The sequence below is a fragment of the Batrachochytrium dendrobatidis genome (genome assembly GCF_000203795.2).
Source record: "Batrachochytrium dendrobatidis JAM81 unplaced genomic scaffold BATDEscaffold_20, whole genome shotgun sequence".
Lineage (NCBI taxonomy): Eukaryota > Fungi > Chytridiomycota > Chytridiomycetes > Rhizophydiales > Batrachochytrium > Batrachochytrium dendrobatidis.
This window is the reverse complement of record NW_006281118.1, coordinates 162,761-176,447: the sequence shown is the minus strand read 5'-3', so window position 1 is coordinate 176,447 and position 13,687 is coordinate 162,761. Positions and strand designations below refer to the sequence as shown.

Below are 13,687 nucleotides of genomic sequence, written 5' to 3'. Positions count from 1 at the left end.
AAAACTGCCAATGTATATACACTCCTGGCTTAGATGCTGCATCAAGTCTGCAGAGCAATGCTAAACCACACTACGATTCGAAAAAAATGCATGGTCCAAGGCATCCTCTGCAGTGATGCGTTCGGCAGGATTCAGCATCAACATGCGTCCCATAAGATCATATCCAGCATCACACAGCAAATCTTGTCGTCCTCGTCCAAACCTCTCCACAAGATCACGAAAGGGTATTCGTTGATCAATACTAGGCACATTGGTTTCAAAATTCCGTCCTAATATTCAAAGTTTAGCAAACTGAATCCAACCTTGGATGCAATGCTAAAAACCCACTACATATTAAAAATGAAAATGCGCTTGCATTCGTCTTACCTAATTTCACTGCAGCCTTGCGCATTTCGGTCAAGCCAAAAATACTCGCAATTTCCAACAAAGCGTCTTGATCATCGTTTGATTGAAAAAATGGAAAGTTACCAGTAGCTATGCAAAGAAGAATCACTCCAACAGACCACACATCAATTGCTGATAAATAACCATGTTAATACCGAATGACTTTACCATAGCAATCAAAATAGTCGTGTTGGTGTATAATCTACCAACGTAGACTCTCAATGTTTACAAATTATTACAGTTGTATGGTTACCTCGGGTTTGATTGACTACTTTGAGCAAAACTTCTGGAGCTCGAAACCCACGCGTGCCTGCTCGGCTAGCACGTATGGACGGTCTATTCAAACATGTATTCAAAACAACCGTTATATGATCGAATTCATTCCAACCAATTTACTAATCCCAGAAATAAAACTTGTAAACATAAACACTCGGATTACAGTATTACCTTGTGTCAGGAACAAAATAACCCATACGGCGTCGTTTTGAACGGCTGTTTGCCTTTTGAATGTATTCGGCTTCGGTGTATCCTTTAGCACCGCCATCCTGTAGCTTCCCTGTCAATTTAAATGATTCTTCCTATAAAAACCAAACACGCAAGAATGAGATTGTATACGTAGGATCAATAGGAATGCAATGTTTTTGGCAACATTAGAGTTTGTTACCTGAGCAAGTCCAAAATCTACCAAAACACCTGTTTGCGTTTTTCGGTTATATAAAAAATTGCTTGGCTTAATATCTCGATGAATCAAATGATGCTTATGGGTGTATGCGAGTGCATTCAAAAGTGCCCACATGTAATTTTGAATTTCCTTTCTCGTGAGATTATAAAAATATGACTAAATGGTGTTTGATAATAGTAAATAGAAATGCGTTAGATGGAAAAATAGTGATCTTGTATATATGATGGATTAAAGCGGCAAATTACCTTGAAATCATCATGAGCAAAGTATCGCATTCTTTTAAAATTTGAATGTTGAGCAAAATTTCGAGTGCATTACATGAGATTAGTGCAAGACAGTAAAAATGACAGTATATCTAAATGCATACATACACGACTACAACTTGATCACAATGTCTAACAGCAGTGATAATCGGTGCAATATTGGGATGCCCTCTAAATAAATTGATACCAAAAACTACTAAGCAAACCAAGTCTAAAAGCAATCATTCTAAACAAGTGGCATCACAAGGCTATTGCTCTACACAAATACAACAACTAATCGGCCAATACAAAAAGTTGACTCAATACCTGAGCATAAATAAAATCTTGATCTCATTGTAGATTCGTGTTGGACTACTTGTTGCGTAGATTCTCTTGAGTGCAACAATGCTACAATTTGAAGTCCGAGCCAAACTCAGTGCACTAATCATAGACTTTGTAGCGAGTTGTTCCTGACGAACATTTGCTGGTATATGATCCAGACACCAAGATGCCTTGTATCTATAATGTTTGGTATCGATCGCTTTGTATACTGAGCTAAATGTACCTGATATTTAGCCAATGCAATCAGGTCCATTCATGGTAATTAGAATAAGGATATAAAACATGGCAGCTTGTAATTAAAATAAAATCAGCAATTACCTTCGCCAATCTTGTCAAATATGTAATAGTCTGCCTCGCATGGAAACTCTTGGTAAAACTCGTCAATTTCTTGCTGGATAGACGGCTCCAACTCTTCTTCTACGTCGTCGTCCGGATCACTCTCTTCCATTTCCTCGTTTTGTTCTACTTTAAAATTATGGTCTGTCAACTGTTCATGTTCTCTAGTAATACTCTCTTCCTCCCTGATGCAGTGACTGTGAATATCTGGCATATTGCATAGATCCAGTTTGTCAGTCATAGCATCCACAGTCAATTGACCACCGTCAGACTCATTGTCTTGATTCGTTCCTTCAGAGTCCTCAACAACAGTATCATTATAAAGCTGGACTGCTTGATGACATTCTTCTGCTCTCATCCCCATCATCGCTGACTTGGAAATTTTTGGGATACTTTATAACATGTCCGAAACTTTCCAAGATGTCATTCAAATTGAACGACTTTTTAAAGCTGATATTCTTGGTGGTGTCATCAAGACTCAAGCCAGTGCAGAAATAGCCAACACACTCATTACACAACTTGTAAATTATTCAAGCCCAACAACCAGACAGACGATCAATGCTGATTTTCTTGCATTGAAATCTAATAAAAATCAGCGTATTTTTGCAATGGTAATGTCATGAACTCGACTCATTTAAATGGATTAAACTTTTGATATAGTTGTTTAAATACACGACACGCTTAATCATTACTAATGTATGTTTTTATGATAGTTTACTCGTGTTACCCACCAATACATATTGTTGGATCAAGTATTGGTCAATCCTGTTTTTTGGTGGAATGTGCAGGTTGAGTAGTTGACGGATAGTTTGAGTTGTTTAGGTCGATTAAAATCAAATCTAATTGCTTGTACAAACAATCGGGGAAAGCGGCTATCACTGGAGTTAAAAATCAAAAAGAATAACACCATTTCCGGGAAATAGGGTAAGATCTCAATGATTTATGCAATATATCTTATTGAACTGCATGAATAGCAAAGCATGCCAATATATAGTATTGATGGTGCAGCACTCGAGTAATTTAATTGGTAAGCTTCAAGGCTTTTACGACAGTATTTGATTTAAGGGTAGTTTGGGGGTTCGAAATGTTCAAATGTGGTTGCGCCTTGAGCTGTTACCATATTTACATGGAACCACTTGATGTTTAGTTGGTCATCAGTATTTCAATCAGTTATATGATGTATACTGATTTTCTGATGCTGATATAGGCAAAATACACTTGAACACCAGCTGGCAGTGGATGTGCGTGTTTTGAAAGCAATCGTTTACAAATCAAGAATGCCAAATTAATTCATTATTATAAAGCCACTCAACACTGGCATCCTATACTGTGAACCATACTACTGGGCATAGTATCGAATCTAGCATCAAATTGATGTGTGTTTAAACTTTGATACACTATCAGTTTGGTATTGTTTGCCAAGTGTAAACCATCAAACACTTTGAAGCCACTTGTTTAATATTTTTAAAGCCGAGCCCTAGTTCATCTACAATTTTCTCAAAGATCAGACTGCATCTACTTTGATGATTTGACGAGTCATCGCTTGTAAAATCACACCATTTAAGTAGGCAATTAGATAATGTGATTGCGGCATATTGTACAGCAAACTGACTATACATTGCATGTATTGGTGATGGCATCACTAATCCATTTGATATTGGCTTGAACGCGAAAAGTCAAACACGGCTGATACAACATGACTAGTCATATGCAACAGAACATGCTTGGAAGTGTAATTACGTTTCAGCGATAATGAGGGTGAGAACAGGGAAGAGTATATTTATTTTGATTGCATAGAGATCTCACTCATCATGAGTTGGACATTCTGATGGCATCAAGAGGCTCAAACAGCAGCATCTCGAAAACATGAATTCATTTGTAAAACTGCACGATTGATTTAGGTTAGAATACACTATAGATGTAGTATTTAGGATTGTGTCAAAGCAGGGTCAAAAAAGGTTGTTCTATATTTAATCGAAAAGAGCAGTAAATTGCTCAGTAAACTGGCTGCGGTACAGGAAACACAGGCAATAGATACTCCTGCTATTCAAATCAGCAGATGAACAATCTATCAATATTTCCAAAAGAGCGACATCAAACCCAACCACATAAAGTGTGATTGAATGAATTTTATGCAAGTATCTCAAACACATGATAACACTCATGGTGTTGGCTACTAACAATTTATCATTATCCCCTCGCTATCATGCTCATTGTCACTAGCTATAATTACAGTACGTTCCTGTTATGCAATCAAAGCAGTATTGCCATTATGCTAAATGAAAAAGTACTCATATTGGCTCAATCACATTTCGACGGGTTGTAATAGCTCGATTAGTCTGTCAACTAATTTCATTTGATGTGGCAAAGCAGCGAATGATTAGTTGCGGGTGCAAGTTAATTCATATTTCGAGTAGCGTTTCTGTTCACCCGCAATAGTGTCAAGTGCAATGGCGCAAGTATAGACTACCCTTTAGCTGCTAAGTAAAAGTATATTTCACGTATATACGGGTCAAATTTGCAACAAGGTATTAATGCATTGTAACTGTTTCAATCATTACAGATTCCGTTTCCATAAATACCTGGTGCGTTGAAATCTGTTTTAATTCATAAATAGTTTTTCTATTCTTTCACCGTAGAACATACACTTTACATACATATACAATGCTTGTTTCATCTGTAGTTGCTCTGTTGGCCACTGCTGCCTCTGTCGTATCTGCAGATTTCCCTCAATACAATCTCATCAAGGCTGATCGTGATGCTGGCCGCTTTACATTTTTGCCCACCACTCGTGCCCAAAAGGAGGTCATTCTCAAGAATGCTGAAAATATTCTTACCGTAAGTCGTCTGTTTTCTGATTGATTTGGATTGTCTACACTGAATACTATAGTTGGACATTCCTATTGTGTGTTGAATGATCATTTCTATATTTTTGTTACTCATTCTATATTCAATTTGCGGGTCAAATTAATTTTACGCCTCGATTCGAATGGTTACAATTGTCCTATTATTCCCGTCCAATACATTCGCGCTACCCTTGATTCCATTCTTCGTGTCTAGGCATGGGTCAATTATGATTCCAAGATGACCAACTATGGACCAGCCGCTGATCCGTTCCCAGTCATGAAGAGCCTCCGTAGCAACATTGACAAGATCAGTGATGAGGAGCTCCAGCTCTCACTCAGCGATGTGTTTGTCAAGATCCGTGATCAGCACACTCGTTGGTTCAACTCCGCGCCATACCGTTGTTTCTTTGCAACCACTGGTCTGGAATACTCACTGGTTGAGGGTGACAAGGACATTGCCAAGAAGCCCACCGTTCTTGTATCTGGCATCACTAAAGTTCCCGAAATTTTGGCTCTAGTGGGCAAGGAGTACTCCAAGATTGAGCTTGGTGATGAACTCGTGGGTATCAATGGCAAGACTTTTGTCGAATGGTTCAAGGAGAACCAATTCAAATCTGGTGACGGTGCCAATGATTTTGGTGGTCAGCGTACTGCTCTCGAGTACATTGGTTCTATTTATGGCTCTGTTAACCGACTCCCAAGTGTTGATTCTATCAAGCTTAGCTTCAAGTCTCGCAAGCACTATAACCACAAGTACACTGTCGATGTTCCATACGTCACTGGCCACTCCAATGCATGCTGGGCTCTGTCTTCCAATATGTACAAGAACCTGACCAACACCACTTTGCCAGACACTCCAGCTCCTCCCAAGAGCACAAGTCTCCGTGCTTCCAAGTCCGGTGCCACTACTCAGTCTCGCATGTTTGAAGTCATCAAGGATCTTAAGCACCCCCGCGCTCGTGCTCACCAAGATCTTGAGGAGAAGAAGATGCACCAAGCTATTATTGGAGCTGAATCTCCAAAGGTTACTTTCACCCCCACTGGCGTTACCAAGGTTTCCTGGGCCATTTACAAGCCACAGACCAAGAACATGGGTGTCATCAAGCTTGATGATTTTGAGCCAACCGATCCCATTACCGATGCCGAGTCTATCGATCCCGCTATTCGCATCATCCGATCTCTGCTTTCCAAGGAGTTGAAGGATACCAAGTCGGTTGTGTTCGAGATCCGTAGCAACCCAGGTGGTTACATTACCTTTGCTGACATGCTTCCCCAGCTGTTCAAGCCTGATTTCGAGCCATTCGGTGCTCGCTACTTGATGAACAATGTTACCCACAACATCTTTGTTGAAGGAAAGGATCCTTCCGACATCTGGGCCCAGGTTTGGAGCGAGACTCCAGCTGGATCTCGTTATACCAAGATTGGTGACTTTGACACTGCCGAGGCCACAAACACCTATGGTCAGGCTTACGTTCGCCCCATGGGTGTTTTCACTGATGGAAACTGCTTCTCTGCTTGTGAATTGTTCTCTGCCAATGTCCAAAACTATGATGCTGGTACCATTTTCGGTGAGGATGGAAACACTGGTGGTGGTGGTGCCAATATTCTGGACGTTGACCCTGCGTTGATGCTCATGGATCCCTTTGACTTTAAACAGTTCCCCTTCACTAACGAGCTCACCTGGAAGCCCACTTCCGGAAAATACATGAACCGTCTTTCCGTTGGTATTCGTCAATCTGTCCGTAACGGTAAATACAACGGCCAATTGATTGAAGATCTCGGTATCAAGACAGATATTGTTGTGCGTGCTCGTTGGTCCGATCTGCAGCCCAACTCCACAACCAACACTCAGTACGATCGTATTGCTGACAACCTTGTCCGCATTGGTGAAAAGACTGGCCAGAACAAACTCCACTTTGTTTCTGAGCCATTGTCCTATGAATCCAGCCCTGACTCCCTTGTCATTCATGCCGAAGTCTCTGGTATTGAAAAGCTTACCTTTTCCTCCACTGATGGAAAGACTCTTTACAAAAACCAGGACGTCCCTGCCACCGCAAAGACAATTGATGTTGACATCTTTGCTGGCAGCAGTGCTCATGCCGATCTTGGAAACAGAGCCGTTCGAATTATTGGTACCACCAAGGGCAAGCAAGTGCTAAAGACCAACCGTTTCGTTCGCCTTTTGCCTTCTTCGAGCCAGAGATATGACATTACCACTGGACCCGCGTTCGAGTTTACTTCCTTTACCAAGAATGTTGGTCTGTACAACACTGACCAGACCTCTACTGCCAATGGATGGAATAAGGGCAAGAATGGTAAATTCATTATTGGTAACGGCATCCGATACGTTGAAAATGTTGATTCCGCCATTGATGTGTTCTTTACTGCTACTGCTGGTGAGAAGCTTGTTGTCAAGTTGGATGTGAATCTGGATTCTGAGCCCGATTTTGATTTCCTCTACTTGGATGTCAAGGGATCAGATGGTAAGGTTACTCCATTGCTTTCTTCCAAGTCTTCTGACCAAAAGACTGTCTTCCCTGGTGTGTCGGGTAACAATGTCACTGTTACTGGATCGTTCCCCTTCACTGCTCCATCAAAAGAGTTTTCCATTGCACTTCGCTTTACTTCTGATGGTGGTGTCGACTTTTCCGGTGCTACAATCAACCAGTTCCGTGTTGAGCGTGCTTAACTGTTTTCTTTGAAAACTTGCTTTCTGTTTCTTCACTAAACAGACAGATGTAATTCTATGCAATTTCTATCGATTGACAATTGAAATAAAGCTATTTTTTGTATGACTAAGCTTTTTAAAGGGTAAAACAGACGGTTGAATGGTTTACAGAGTTGAGTGAATAGTCTGAAAGTACAGTTTTTATATCAGGGTCGATCAGGACGAATTATTAACCAAAAAAGAATTACAAGTTGACAACTTCGGACATTAAGGTTTAGTATTTTTTATAAATTATCTTGACCAGTGCAATTCAAGCATGCGGAACTCTCGGCGTACTCGGATATCAAATCATACTGGATCTACTCTTGAAGTTTCTGCAATGAATGCTTCTACTAGTGTTGTTTCTGGCGGCTGGACTCCTCTTCAAGACAACTTATTACTAGATGCTGTACAAACTCATGCTGGGAAATGGTTGCCCATTTCCAATTGTTTAGGCAGTCATCGATCTCCTGCTCAATGCGAGGCAAGACATAAGCATCTAGAGTCTTTAGGAGTTACTACAGTGGATGATTTACTTCGACTGAGAGCCAATGGCAGTATTGCTACAGATGCGAATCCTTGGAAGAGTGTATTCAATCTATATGATAATCAGAACCATACCATCCGCTCGCCCGTCAGTCGGACAAGTTTAGCCATGAACACATTGAACCACACTATTGCTCAAACCATCAACAGTTCAATCAACACCATCAACAAGAACAGCAGTGGAACCACATCGACTGTTGTTAAAAGACCGGATAAGAGTCGCAAGTCGCAAACTCCTGTTGCTCTCGTTCAAACACCAATTACGAGCAGTTTAAAAACTCCCGTTATTCAATCCATGACAATGAATACCATGAGAACTGTCAAATCTAGACATGCTAAACAAGGAATGACTCCATCACTTCAACCACAACCCATGCGACCACCCCTCAAAACTATTCAGGCTAGTTCCCCTGTTGCTCATTCCATCACCACTACTGTAACGACTAGAGCAAAGTCTTACCGTCCTCACCTCGGTGTTGCTACCAATGTGTTTCCTGAATGTCCTCAAAAGTGCTCTTCAATACGTCGGGGTTCATCTCCAAGTTGTTCTCTTCCAACTCCTTCCTGCAGTAACATTGCTGCCGTGCATTCCTCCTCACAGGCCAAGTTGCAGTCTGCCAAAGTCAATACTAAAAAATCTCGAAAAGCAGCAAAAGTCACTCGTATTCATGCTGCTGCTTCCGAACCCACTTTACTGAGCAAGATGAAGCAGACACGACTTGATTGTCCTGAATCTACTATTAATCATACTGCTGTTCCTGTAGATTCCATCTCAAACGAAACCCAGTTCTTTCAGTCTTTGGAAGCACTTCAATCTGCTCTTTCAATGCCACCAAATCTGTCCGAATTCTCGTTTGTTACAAAACCTCCCGCTTCGCTTACTAACTGGACAAACTCGACATCTGATTATTTGACTTCAGAATGTCAACCTTTGCTTAGTAGCGAGGCTAATCTATTGGATGCCATGTTTAATACTGTTCAAAATTCCACTGATAACCAGACCAATGATATCAACACTTGCACTAAACCTCTTACTGTATTTAATGACAATGTATTCACATTGGAAGACCTGTTTGCTGATGATTCTGCCATCACTTTTCATACGTCCAAAGTAGATACTGGCGATCATCCATCTCAAACATTAGTATCTTCCGACCTTGACAACACTTTGAAAAATTCCAATATTCAGAATTATAATCCTACATTGTCAATGTTAAACCAGTTGGGTTCTGATATCAACACTGGTAGTGCATTCACCAACACCATGTCTACTCACCAGCAACCCATTCCTGCTCAAGAAAGGCGTATAAACAGTTCTCACTTGGATGGAGATTTGTTTGACCTTATCAACTGGGATGTCGATGTCGACATGTCACTTGCCAAGGACCAACTACACGAAAACACTTGCATCAGTAATCCCATCAAACCCTCAAGTCTAATTCAACCGCAACATGACTTGGATTCACTCGACCAGACACTGAATTCGCTCATCTTTAATGATCATCTCTCACAGACAGCATTGGACTCTGTTCCTAAACTTGCCAATGATTGCTTTATGGGTCAGATTTATCAACCAATTGTAACGCAATCTCAGTCGGAACAACCCTTGCTTCCAGTAAACATATCACAAGAAGAGCAAAACAATCAGATGCTGCATGATTTGTTTGGAAAAGACTTTTGGGCACATTCTGAAATGGATTTGTCAAGTATGGCCGATCCATGTCCAATTCCTTTGGACGCCCTGACTCCAGATATGATGCAATTGTATCGGTCTTTATCTGGCGTTTTTCCCGACAATAGTGTTGCTTCTCTCCCTGCCGACTCAAATGTATCGACTGCGCCTTTTTATACATCAATCGGCAACACTACAAACACTGCTGAAAAATCAACTTTCAAGCATAAATCTTTGTATAGCAAACCATCAAAGTCATTGCTCACAACAACCGCACCGCCAATTCCATCAAAAAACTCGGGGGGTTTAGTCATGCCAGGTTTACAGTCACACAACCAGATTAAACCCGATCAACGTGTGTCCAGGAGTAAAGTCTATCCCCTGCGAAAAGTGTCTTGTAATACATTTGACACAATTTCTTCTAAACCGCCCTGCATTACAAATCATCACAGCATTCATCCCATGTGTGGAGACCCAACTACTCCCATGAATGTACAATCTGATGACGATTTTCTAGCAAGTAATGCCGACGAAAGCGATTTGTTCATCACTCGTGATGAAGTAGAAGATCTATACAAAGAAACGGTAGAAATGAGTCATTTCTCACATCACTCTGTTCAATCCAGCGACTTTACATTGGACTCTCCAGATTGGATCAATGGTTCTAACAACATATTCAGCGTAGACCAAATCCAACAAATTCAACTTCAACTTGCACAAAATTTTCAACTCTGTGTCCAATCATATTGTATCGAACGTCAACTTAAAGGTAATCCATCTCGTGAATGTCAGTTCTGGGAGGCTCAATTGCTGAACCATACTGTGGCAAGAGAAAATGCTATCGCGAGGTATGGGAGTCACACTCTGTTTAATTTCAATGGAGCGGACAAGGTTGCACATGTGCTGTCGCATTCCTTTGATCATCTTTCATTGGAAGCAACAGAGTTTGCTGAAAATTATGAATGGGCAGTACAGTTGAAGATCAAAAAAGAGTTTTTGGGATCTGGAGGATTCAAAGGTAATTCCAAAATCAAGAGTGTCAGAGCTGCTGTCTTGCCAGAAAACGTGTCGAAACTTTTGGAAAAGTTTGATAGTGGATTCGACGAAGAGCTCAAACCAAACATTGTTCGAGGTATACATACTTGCAACGTTGCTGAACAATGCCATTTGAAGCATGCTGTGTCTAACCTTGTTTTTATTGATAATGACCCATTTTTTGTTTAGTCAATCGATCGCATTTGGTTGGATTTTCACCCGAAGAAGATGCTTTGTTGCTTTATGGTCTTTTGCACTACGGATTCAACGACTGGCCCTCTATTCGCGCGCACTATCTCCCAGCACGAACGTACAGCCAGATCAAATATCGATACAAAAATCTAGTACATCGTGGCAAAACTGCCAATAAAATCAAGGTAATCTTGTTTATTGTATATGCTGACGGCATTCTCTGATGCATTGTTTGACTAGCAACATATTTGCTTACCTTTGAAATACAACTGTAATGACTGCAATGAACAATAATGATAGGAGTTTTATCTTCAACCCTTCCGCGCTCTCCGTCTAGCTGAAAACCAACTGGTTATATCTGGAGCACAAGTGTTTGGTCCTGCATTCAAGTATGCCACAGCACAACTGCTTCCGCAATGTCCAGATACGCTTATTCGAACTGGATGGAATGATCTTGTCTGTATTGGACAAATCAAGTACTATTGGGATGCAATTGTTTTCAACAAGTCTACAATCAATACAGACTCGATGTTTGGTATGGCAAGAACTAAAAAACGCAAAAGTCTTGCTCTCGATGCTTCGACAAGTTTTATTACCAAGCGTCCCAGACAGTTTCACAGCAGTTCTGGAAATGAACCTATTCCTGCACCGGTCGCGTCCAAATTGCCAAATATGGATTTAGCAATGCCTATTACTGAACTATTACCAGCCATGTCTCAAGCGGACCTGGTTGCATTGTGGATGAGTGCTACGATTCAATTGTCAAAATCAGCTGGTATTCCTATTCACGCGGATACGAATCCTACATGTTCAAATACAGCCTCTACCTCGCAAACCACAACTTCTATTCCACAAATGAATGCAGATACAAGAACACAACTGAATACATTATTGCAAGTCTCGCTTGCCGAACCTACTTTGACACCTGCCCATCAATCTACAGACATGACTCAAGTCATTCCATTTATCAACAGTGACGCATTTGCCGCACTGACTCAACTTATCCAACAACAAATCGGGACTGTGCCATTATCCATAACAAACCCTCGACAAACGATTTCTCATACCCAGTCAGCATCATCCATAAACTCCTCTGTACTCAACACTGCAACGACACGTTTGCAACGACCGTCGAAAATTGCATCCAAACCTATCCTTCAAACACCAAAGCGAACATCACCGACAGAATCATGGCTGAATCAAAGTTCAGACGCAGGATATCTTGCATCGGTACAATCATCAGAACCCGATCTGATGGCTACTGCACCCCTAACACCTCCAAGTTTTATTACTCGACCTATGGCGAAAAAATCACACCTTTCATTGGTTACACCTATTGAGAGAAAGCCTGCATCCAGTCTTGGACAAACTGGATGTGCACTCAACAAGAGCAGCACTCACCGACATGGTACAACACAAGCCACAGCTGTCAAAACACATTTAAATTCAGACATGATGAATTGGAATTCCGATTTCGAAACGGATTTTGAAAGTGGGGTGAATGCTGGTGATACGCCGCGTTCTTTTAAAAGTAGTGTACCTCCACTTATTACTGCTCGTCGCTCGTCATTGGTCAACTCGATTCCTCCTGGTGATGATATAAAGCGTAGAGCATCGACATACGCCAATAGTCCATTGAATCTTTTTCCTGGATCAGAAACAAAGGTCTTTAGCCATGATGCCAATGTGTATGGAACAACCGACTGTAATATAGAACAGTCCACTGCATTCATTTCATTTTCAGGCGCATACAATTGTGATACAGATAGCGATGACGATGAATTGAAAGTTGGCAGCAGTGGTCAGGATGGATGCGAAAACAAAGTAAGGATAGTAAGCGATGATGCTACACTATGTGGCTATGATACCCCCACAGTCCACTTGACGTCTAGTGTGGTATCTAAGCCTTTAGAAATGAACGCGGTGAACGCGGTGACCACTAAACCATTGGCTCGTAAGGCTGACTCTAGACTTTCCATCTATACAGCATCAAGACAATATGACTCTGCTACCAGTGATAACGAGTATATCAATAATGGTGGAATAAGTCGGACTGTTCGCAAGACTGGGAGTCGTTTGCGTAGAGGAAGAAATGACCCAATGTTGATTCTACGATCCGCTACCTCACGACGAAATGGCAGTAAAGACTTTGGTGATTACCCTGTGTTGAGTAAGCGTGGAATCGTATCTTCTTACATGTCATCTTGATTTATGAATTTATCTTCAAATGTGTGCTTTGAAAGAAATACTATTCATCTATTTATCCATGTTTTATATTGCTGGTGAGATAAGTGTCGGAATATTATTACAACCGTATTCACGCAAAATAAAACACTAATAAGGGTCCCTAAAAACATGATAAGCGGCCAGTCTCATGGCATGGCCGAGTCAATCTTTGAGCAATACAATACTTTTTGAAATGAAGAATTGACTGATTTTTGTGGTCATTTACAAACTACAAAGCGAATGTTTACATTCCACATTCTTTCAACTCAAACATTAGTGATTGGCATGAAAACAACAGTTATATTGAGATGTGCAGTCTGTTTTTTAAAGTAAAACGCAGCCGTATTTGATTATTAAACTATGAAAAAGCAATCCATTGCCAACAAGTATTTAGTCATTGTTTCTTCCAAGACAATCAAGATAAAAAAGTGTTTTACGCAAATACGGCTGTAATTGATGAAAATTGGCCCACATTTT

The 13,687-nt window shown here is 40.8% G+C and overlaps 3 protein-coding genes across 3 annotated transcripts; 2 read left to right on the top strand and 1 right to left on the bottom strand.

Annotated features, from left to right (window-relative positions):
• Positions 1-60: 60 nt before the first annotated feature.
• Positions 61-2,353, bottom strand: BATDEDRAFT_28663 (serine/threonine protein kinase CDC7; the record flags this gene model as incomplete). Its single annotated transcript, XM_006682997.1, has 9 exons — positions 61-269; positions 367-516; positions 638-720; positions 832-962; positions 1,049-1,222; positions 1,312-1,342; positions 1,438-1,500; positions 1,636-1,873; positions 1,969-2,353. 9 exons carry the CDS (start codon positions 2,351-2,353, stop codon positions 61-63), a joined length of 1,464 nt encoding a protein of 487 aa, XP_006683060.1.
• A 2,257-nt stretch (positions 2,354-4,610) lies between these two features.
• Positions 4,611-7,633, top strand: BATDEDRAFT_37569 (uncharacterized protein). Its single transcript, XM_006683023.1, has 2 exons — positions 4,611-4,824; positions 5,047-7,633. The coding sequence occupies exons 1-2, from the start codon at positions 4,651-4,653 to the stop codon at positions 7,519-7,521; spliced, it is 2,649 nt and encodes an 882-aa protein (XP_006683086.1). The 5' UTR covers positions 4,611-4,650; the 3' UTR covers positions 7,522-7,633.
• Positions 7,634-7,816: 183 nt separating this feature from the next.
• Positions 7,817-13,333, top strand: BATDEDRAFT_92818 (uncharacterized protein; the record flags this gene model as incomplete). Its single annotated transcript, XM_006683059.1, has 3 exons — positions 7,817-10,889; positions 10,982-11,169; positions 11,285-13,333. The coding sequence occupies 3 exons, from the start codon at positions 7,817-7,819 to the stop codon at positions 13,190-13,192; spliced, it is 5,169 nt and encodes a 1,722-aa protein (XP_006683122.1). The 3' UTR covers positions 13,193-13,333.
• Positions 13,334-13,687: the final 354 nt, after the last annotated feature.

Excerpts from the sequence above, each read along its gene's own strand:
- BATDEDRAFT_37569 (XM_006683023.1), top strand. The coding sequence starts at position 4,651 with ATGCTTGTTTCATCTGTAGTTGCTCTGTTGGCCACTGCTGCCTCTGTC. Across the intron at positions 4,825-5,046 it reads ATGCTGAAAATATTCTTACC|GCATGGGTCAATTATGATTC; the intron begins GTAAGTCGTCTG and ends CTTCGTGTCTAG.